The 8913-nt window shown below is 52.8% G+C and overlaps 1 protein-coding gene across 1 annotated transcript in view; it reads right to left on the bottom strand.

Moving 5' to 3' along the window:
* IKZF3 (IKAROS family zinc finger 3 (Aiolos)) overlaps positions 1–7039 on the bottom strand; it is a 26645-nt gene extending 19606 nt beyond the window's left edge. The window contains exons 1-2 of the mRNA XM_010138305.1: positions 7000–7039; positions 5715–5825 (exon numbers count right to left, since the gene is read on the bottom strand). Coding sequence (XP_010136607.1) covers positions 5715–5825; positions 7000–7039 — 151 coding nt within the window. The remainder of the gene's footprint in view (positions 1–5714; positions 5826–6999) is intronic.
* Positions 7040–8913: the final 1874 nt, after the last annotated feature.

Genomic DNA, 8913 nt, shown 5'->3' with positions numbered 1-8913 from the left:
GGGGTGCCCCGTCAGCCACAAGGACGTGGTGGCTGTGACCGTGCGCTCCCCCATACGCCACTAGCCATGGCTCGCCCGAGCTGAGGAGCTGAGGTGCCTTTTGTGTCACCACAGCCACAGCAGCTCCTGTGGCGCCAAGAACCCCACGCCCTGTGTTCAGCACCTTTGTTCTACAACGCGCTGGGAACCCACCGATTTCACTTCCTCAACTGACTAAAGATTATTTCATGGACACATCGGCTTCGATTTTATCTTATCTTTGTGCCCTCCCGGATTTTCTCAGCGCTGTCCGTGCTTGCACAAACCCTGAGCCTCTCTTTTGTCCAGGTGCCGTGTAAAGACCCCTCTGGAGCGGTGATTCCTCGGTGAACCGGAGCGGTCCGCACCTGCTGGAAATTTCACTGCTAAATATAGGAGAGAAACTTTCATAATTCCCCTTCGCAGAGGGCACGCTCTGCGGTAACGAGTTTCCTTGGTTTTATCGTGGCTCCAAACAAAAATAGAAACAGATCAAATTGAAATGCAGCCCCGAGAATTGGAAAGGAAAAAAAACCACCAACCAACCAAGGCACCATTTTCCAAGCGCTCGGGTGAGAGTTTTGTACTTCATTGGTGCCAGCGTCCTTCTGTCGTTCACACACAATGAATTACAACAACAACGAAGACTCAGGCAATGCTCCTCATCTCCAGCGCATGTGGGGCAGGAAACCTGAACTATGCGACTGGTTCTCTCCAGAACACGAGGGTTTGTCCTACAAAGCTGAATATTCCCCAGCAAATCTGTCTGTTCACAGCTGGGGTTTCCCACCTAGTGCCGATTCCTGCCTAATAACAATCCAGCGGGACTTTAGGACTGTCATCCAAAATAGGTTAGAGTCGTACGACCAGAATGAGACGTCAGCCGCACCCGAGCGCAGCCAGAGCTGGGGAGGAACGGGAGGACGCAGGCGGCCCCAGGCCATGGGTCAGGGGAGGAAATGGAAAATTCTGCATTGACCTGACTCTGCAAGCACCGTTGGGGGAAGCAGAATGTCATTACCTGAGCCAGTACGATGCGGGGCTGGAGAGGTGTGGTCAGGACCACGCTGAAACCTCCACGGGGTTTGATTTCTATTCTGTTAATTAAACAACAATGCCAATCGCTGGCCACGTTTCCCCGCAGCAGCGCGGAGGATCAGAGCGACAGCAGCCCACAGCCCCGGGCCGGCAGCACCCCATCGCTCAGAGCCGGTTCCAGAGGAGTCTGGAGGGTTTATGGCACCTGTGAAGATTATCCTTCCAACCCTTCAGGTCTTTGAAGTCTCCCTCTTAAAAACAAGAACTCAGAAGGAGATGTACGAGCGCTTCCCTTCCGTCACAGCTGATGTCACTCAGAGAACGTTGCTAAACCGACAGTTCCTGAAGTCCAGCACGGCACCACCAGCACCGTTAAATCAGGCTTCAACGAGGCAGCGAATCGGGGAACATCTGGACCCAACAGTCAGGCTGGGAAAGGCCACTCCAATCACCGCCCCGTTAGTTATATCAAGGGGCCTATTACTAATCCGACCGCTCAGGCGTGATCCTCCCCGGTCAACTGCTCCTCACACCAACTCCCTGTCGGAGGAGGTGAGAGGGCAGCTTCGTTTGACCTTTTCTAGTTCATCTCCCTAAAGTCTTCCTACTCTTGAGCTTGATACTAGAAAATAATAATAATATGGAGAGAAAATACACTATAATAATATGAAGAACAGGGAAATCTGTGGTAAATCGCAGTGGAATTTTAACCCCTATAAACCGAAGACAGGAGCTTGGTGAAGATGTTGGTCAAAATCCTTGAACACCGTAATCTGAATTAAGCTCTGACTGAGCTCTGAATTAAGCGGAGTTCAGAACAGCTCCTGCAGGGCAACAGGAGGAACAAAACCAGGGGCAAGCACTGGAGCACCCGAACGCGGCGAGGTGGGAGATGGTGCTGAGCACAGCACAGCCACCCTGAGGAACCGGATAAACAGCAGCGCCTCCAACACTACGCAAACCTCGCATCGTTCCGCTCACAGACAGCCAGCAACAGGCGCCGAGCCTGCTGGGCACCCCGCTTCACCAGCTCCAGCGCTCACACAACGACCTGCTGCGCTCCCGTGGGTTTGTTTCCGCTTTCCGATGCCTTTCCAGCAGCACCGACAGCCCTAAACCTGCTCCTTCCCCTCACGCAGCTCGTGCCAAGGGAACAGCCTACATTGGGGGCAAAACGTGAGTCATCTTCAGCCACTGATTTCCTTTCCACCAACTCGTACATGTGATTTGGGCTCCCAGGGCCGCTTTCTTTATCCTCCCTGATTTCCTGCTGGGTGGGCTGGGGTAGGGAAGGAGCTCCTCCCCCCTGGAGAAGTGCCGAAGGAATAAGTATTTCTCTCGCCTTTAATTTCAAGGAATCGTTTTGCATGAATCCGAGATGCACATTGTAGGACGTGTGGAATCGAATGTAGAAGTGAAGGAAAATGCACTTTAAAGGGTTATGGGAGTCCGTCATCGCCTGGTAACGCTGCGCGTTCGTCCTCCTCCCAGCTTGCACCAACAGCCGGCGGATCGCAAAAGCAGCTTCTCTTTCCCACTAACTACGACAGGTTAACTAGAGTAAGAACTCGCTGCACTTTTTTTATTATTTCAAGGCAACTGGAATATCTGCGTTCCTGTACCAGCCCTGGGTGCTCCGGGCCACCCCGTGAGCGGGACAGTCTGGGCTGTTGTTGTTGGCCATTTCCCGGCTGCGGTGACACAACCGGCAGTGCTGATGTCTCCTGGTGCCTGGCAGCGCTCCCGCTGCGACAGCGCGGTGCTGTCGAGCTCCCGCCAACCCAAGAGGATCTTCTCTTGATAACTCAGATGCAACTTTCAGTTCACGTGCAGCCACCAAAGCAGAGAGACTTGGCGCAGCGAAGCAGCACCGAGCCCTTGCCTGGTTTTAACACTTACAGAAATCCCCTGTGAAGTGAAGCTGTGCAGCGCAGCGTGGCTGATGCTGAGAGATAACCCCTGAGTCCCATGAGCGGCAGGGCCCGATCTGGGCTTGGGAGATGTAATATTCTGATAAAAAACGGCACTTCCTTTTCAAGCAGATAAGTGCGTGTGCTCGCAGCACCGCTGGAACCTCAGTACGCGCCTCGGCGAGGGTTTGTCATCCTCTCCAGTCGCGCTCCAGCCTTTCAACCGCCCCCTTTCACACACCGAGCTGCAGCAGCAATTAGCATCCATAAACCACAAATGTGGCTTCGATCTCTTTTCATTTCACAACCATGAAAGCTGGCTGACATTCAGAACACCCAGCGAGCTGCCCGCCCCAGCAGACGAGGGGACGGAGGCTGAGCTGAACCCTCATGCGCAACTGGGACTCCCACAGGAGAGAACACACCTTTTTTACCTATTTTTTACCTAATTTTTAAATTAAGGGTGCTTCGGCTGTGGCCACCGAAGGTAAATGTGTTGGTGCATAAAGAAACGAGGGAAATCAAGCGCTTCCTCCCCTCTCTGTCTCGCTGCTCGTCTCTGTTCAGACCAGACACAGGAAGCACCATGGAACAGTGTATTTTTATGGTTGCAGGCAGGCACACACCATGTGCACCACAGCATGCAGCCTCCACTCCCTGGAGGCAAAAAAAGGGGTTTTCTTTCTTTTTTTCCCTCGTTCTCCTCCATCAAGCTTTTAATTAACACATTACTACAGCCTGCTGCCTGGTGGTTTGCCCTACTCTTAGCAATCGTCGTAGCTGGAGCCCTTTTGGAAGGGGGGTGTGACAGGGCAGGTCAGACTGTTCTCACCGAGTGGCCTCTCCCTGCCGTCACTTGTGACACGGACAGAAGGACCAGCGTCAGCCAGGGCGTTTGCACGTGCTTGGAGAAGCACAACTACAGAACCGCTTGCTGAAAAAGAGGGTTTTCTCATACCAAGAGGAGCCAGACTTGGTCTCGTGCCCAGACCATCACCAGCTGTGATGGGGGTTCAGCCCTACACTTCGGTTCGTTTCCTGCTTTAGGACGTTTCTGGAGCACAGCAGCACTTCCCGCAGAGCCAGCACAAACGGCTCCACCAGCGGCAGTCCAAGAAACCGAAGATCCCTGTGATGAGTGGCTGACAGGACGTGGAGAAACCAGACATAATGGTAGCGAAGAAAACCGTGTTATGGGCACAGGGAGGCCGTGGAGAGGAGCCTATCGAGCGCTCGATCTCTCTCTGAGTCAGTGGCCTCCTGTTCTCACCACGGCCTTCAGCAGACGGAACAAAGCCTGTGGGCATGGACCGGGATAAAAGGGCGAGTTCTCTGCGGTGCATCATCCCCAGCCACGACTTGTGGAGGTTCTGCAGTGGCATCGTCAGCTCAGAAAGGAGGTGGATCCGGATACCAGGATTAACGTTTATGAGAACCACACAAACGTTTTGCATTGTTCCTCTTTACACTCGATTTGCAATGAGGCTATCAGTGACCACCCTGGAAAAGCACCGCACAGGTTTGGTTTTTTTCCCTTTAAGCAGGACGTTGCAGGTGTAGGCAGGCCATCCCCCGTCTCCCCAGCGCCATCCCCCGTACTGGTGATACTTCTGCTCTGATTCTGGAGAACACTGTCTATTCATTTGTACCGGGGTGAGCAATTCCTGAACGATAACACTCCCACCAGGGCAGCGCTGCCAGCACACCCTCTCCCTTCTCTAGAAGACAGACAGACAACAGACAGACAGTTCTTGACCCGCCAGCACGCGCAGCGACGGGTGGAGCTGCCGCTCGTAGGCAGGAGGCAGGACGCGAAGGCTCGGATGACCTGTGAGTTTGTCTCCCACCGCAGCTGATGAGGTGCTTTAGGAAGACGTTTAAATGCACAGCCCGGGGTACCAGGCAGCGCGCTTAAATATTTAAGGTTTGTTGTGCTTCCGGTATGAGAATGATTGTAGCGAACGGGATGTGAAGTAAATACTACATATATTTTATGCTGTTTAAGACTAAGATCCTGTAGGTGTCTTTTCTGAGCCTTTAGAAGAGCTTTCTGCCAGCAAGCAGGACTTTATTCCTACGGTGTGGATCAAAGAACTGAGCTCTCTGTGCCACTTCGGTTTGTACTCGCTGTACCCTGAATGACACCCTAACGGCAGCAAGTCTCAGAGCAAAGTGAAGGTTTATTGATATTTATAGCTCTGAGATGTAAATCTTCAAGATTTGCACTCCACGATGAATTGTAGAGACTTTAAGAGATCAGCAGCAATACAAAAACATGAATGGTGCATTGGAGCAGCCTCAACATCAATGTTCCCTCACGAGTGTTTGCGTGGAAAAGCACCTGTGAGATGACGCTGGAGCTGACGCGGGAGGAAGACCTGCTCGATGCCACCACGCTGTGCGTGCCGGCGATACTGACAGGGCTCCTGCCATGGGAAGGCGGGAAGAAACTAGAGCAGTTCCTCTGGGATGGGGAAAGAAACACTGCCCTGGCTTCCTGCGGCCCCAGCTCAGTGCCCTGGAGCAGCAAGGGGCCAGGTCTCTGTAAAATGCACGGGAGGTGCCCAGATGGAAACCAGTTGCTCCTCCTTTAGAGCATGTTTAAAGGCTCTGAACTGTGCTGGTGTGGTTAGTCCTTTCACAGCAGAGCCGTGAGCCCAGTCAACTTTCTGACCACCCTCACAGCATGATCAGACGAATAACACCCCAATGCAACGGTTATTTTTCAGAATTCAATCTCCACTTTACCTCCTGCTTCTTCGTTAGGCTGATTGTGTTCCTTCACATCTTCCCCGCTATCCACACTCTCCGCCTCCTGGGATTTGTCCAGGTTACAGTCTCTCAGAACCTCCTGTCCCTCTGCAAGAAAAATCACCAATCATTAACTCTTTATGCCCCAAGAATACTTCCAGGGATCACCTCAGAGCACCTGCAGACTCCCAGCACCGCTCACAGTGTCCTTCCCGCGTCAGGCAGCTGAGCAGATCCGCTCCCCGCGCTCCGATACGAGCCCTGAGCTAAGCCTGAGCTTTTGTGCAGATTGAATTCTTCTGGAGGTTGTTCTAACTGACGGGAGTGACCCCCAGCAGCTGTGGCCCTCTCTACGGGATGTCCTGGGCACGGCTGCCAGCTGGGGAGGAAGCTCTTCAGAGCATGACAAGGGAACCACAGCTCTACCGCGTTCGTCTGGGCAAAACATGAAACGTGCCGGCCCTGGGCCAGGGATCTGCTGGGGCACGTTTAGTCGGGAGCCTCTTTGAACCCAGCCGCGCTCCTCCGCTCCTTTCAGGTGTCTTTAGACATCAGCATCATCCGAGGGTTTTCCGCTGCTCCCGGGGCACAGGGTGTCCCATGGACCCCAGCGCCTCTTCCCTGAAATAAAGCCAAACGTTCCCCTGCAGTGACACCTCTCTGGGGGCAGATTTTCAAACCAAGCCTCTCGGCACAGACTGCCGCGCCGTTACGCCTGTTCCTGCCCATCTCAGAGCAGGAGTTTGTTTAACAGGGCAGCAGTGTTTTCCATCAACAATCCTGTGAATTCTTAAAGCTGTGGAACTGCTGTTCAAACCTGTTCAGCTTATGAACCGCTGGATGGTAAAAAGCCCAATTATTCTGTAGCTAAATATGACATCAGATCTGAAAAAAAGGGGGTTTTTCTATTTGCAAGGCAGTGAAACACTTGCCCGACTCACACAGGAGCTTCCTTTCCTGTTTTCCCAAAGGCAGTCAACCAAACGAGTCACATCATCCCTGCTGCCCTAATCAGAACGTCCCGCTCTCTTCTGAAGCCATTCCTCTCCTACTACATGTGCTTGTTTTCCCCTTGAGTATCATTTTCTGACGTTATCTTGAACTTCCTCATCTTTATTTCAACTCTAGAATGTCCTTTTGGCCTTTAAAGCCGCTCTCTGTATTTGTGACTGGGCTACTCGGTGTCCTGGGGGTCTGCATACGCCGCAAGTCAGTTCTTTTTCTCCATTTAAATGCAGAATTTTCAAGAGAGGGTAAAACCATCGCTCACAGCGCACCGTACCTGCAGCCAGGGGCTGTTCCTGCGAGTTGCTTAGGTCCATGCCTGCCTCTGAGCCTGCAGAAGACAAAAGAGCAGCCTGAGTCTCTTAACGCTTGGAACCGCTCACGACACAGTTGTTATGATCTTAGAAATTCCGGTTCTCTTGACTGAAAGAAAAACCGAAAAAGCAAAATTTTCCAAGAAATAAATACCAAATAATTGTTATGTTTCACTGTACAACTTCTTTATATCCTGAGCACTGGCGTGGGCCCAGAAAAGGGATTATTGTCAAACTTAAAAGAAGACAACAGCACCGACTGACTTACACTTTCGATTGCCGCTCCCTGTGCGCCCCGTGAGCGCAGCGGCAGCAGCTCTGTAGGAAGTGAATCGCTGTGAAACACGAAGTACAAGATAGCTGGTACATTCCTTTTCCAATACACCCGGAAAACCCTGTTATCCTCCCAGGAACGACCCGGGTTTCATGGGGAGGCAAGTTCCCGCTTGGAAGCTGGGCGAGGGCTCAAAGGTCGGGGGTCTCGGCAGCATTCCGCCCAGGTCCCGCGGTGCTGGGCTCTCACCGGACCGCTCCGGGGCCAGGACAAGCTTCAAAGGTCGGGGGTCTCGGCAGCATTCCGCCCAGGTCCCGCGGTGCTGGGCTCTCACCGGACCGCTCCGGGGACAGCACAAGCTGCAGGGATTTACACCTGCCGCTCCAGGGCCCGAGTTTAGGCTGGTGGGTTGAACTGGAGGCACAGACCTGCCCTGCCCAGCTCAGTGTTTACTCCACGCGTCGCTGTCCCGAGATGTCACCGACAGGCGGGTGTGTTTTCTTCACAGTGCCACAGCTCCCTGCTCCTCCCTCCTTTCTTCCCTCCAGCTTTTTTCCTCTTTTTTTTTTTACATGCCAGAAAATCTTTTATCCCCTGTGAACACCTGAAATCATGGCTCCAGGCCCCGTACGACTCATTCCTGGCAGTTACATAACAGCAGCAGGCACGCCGTGGCCGGGAGGTGTTAACCGCCGGTGACATTTACTCCCTCGTGATCTCTCTTTGCCACCGCTGCGCATGGAACATTTTTGTGGTCTCTGCAACGTCAGAATACAAAGCTCCGCTCACCCTGCAGGGCGCCTGGGGGCGGGGTGTTCAACCCGCCGGTGACATTTACTCCATCGTGATCTCTCTTTGCCACCGCTGCGCATGGAACATTTTTGTGGTCTCTGCAACGTCAGAATACAAAGCTCCGCTCACCCTGCAGCCAAGCGGCCTCCGTCAGAGGAGGGTGCCCAAAAACTGCGCAAAGGGCAGATGCTCCAGCAGAGTAAAGGTAAATTCAGAGAAGGAGGAAAGCAGCGACAGAACTACCCAGCAAAGGGGGTTAAAGGTTCGGGTCCGTGGCTCCCCAAGCGAAAGCGCTCGGCTCCCCTCTCTCAATAGTGGGTCTAAGAGTTACATGACGCAGGGGGTTCCCATCGCTCTGTTGAAGAGCGAGTAAACCCCCACTATTAACAACCCAAAGCATCCAGCAGCAGCCTGAGCTCGTCAGGGTGCAGCTCCTGAGCGGCTGTTCAGCTACCAGCGCTGGGCAACGTGCCCTAAAGCTAAAGCAGAGCTCCTGTCCTCTCCTGCAAGTTCCACACCAGCACCAGCTTGGCATTAAGCATCTTCCAGTAAGCAAACAGCGCTGCCTTGAGTCGTAAAGATGGTCACGGAATTAAATGACAAAAAGTTCAAATATTTACTACACCTGTAATTTAAAAATAAATAAATAGGATCACAGAACTCCATCGTTACGGCTCTTCATCTGTCTCTGTTTCATTTTATCATACCAGGAAAAGCAAGGTACGAAGCAGCAAACTCCGGTTTATACTGTGAGTAATGACAGGGAAACATCACTCGATAGACGGCACAGGAACAAAATTCTCTCGAGTAC

Source organism: Buceros rhinoceros, unplaced genomic scaffold (assembly GCF_000710305.1).
Source record: "Buceros rhinoceros silvestris isolate BGI_N320 unplaced genomic scaffold, ASM71030v1 scaffold25570, whole genome shotgun sequence".
NCBI classification, from domain to species: Eukaryota; Metazoa; Chordata; class Aves; order Bucerotiformes; family Bucerotidae; genus Buceros; species Buceros rhinoceros.
Note: the sequence above shows the minus strand (reverse complement) of the source record. Positions and strands in the feature narration are given on the sequence as shown.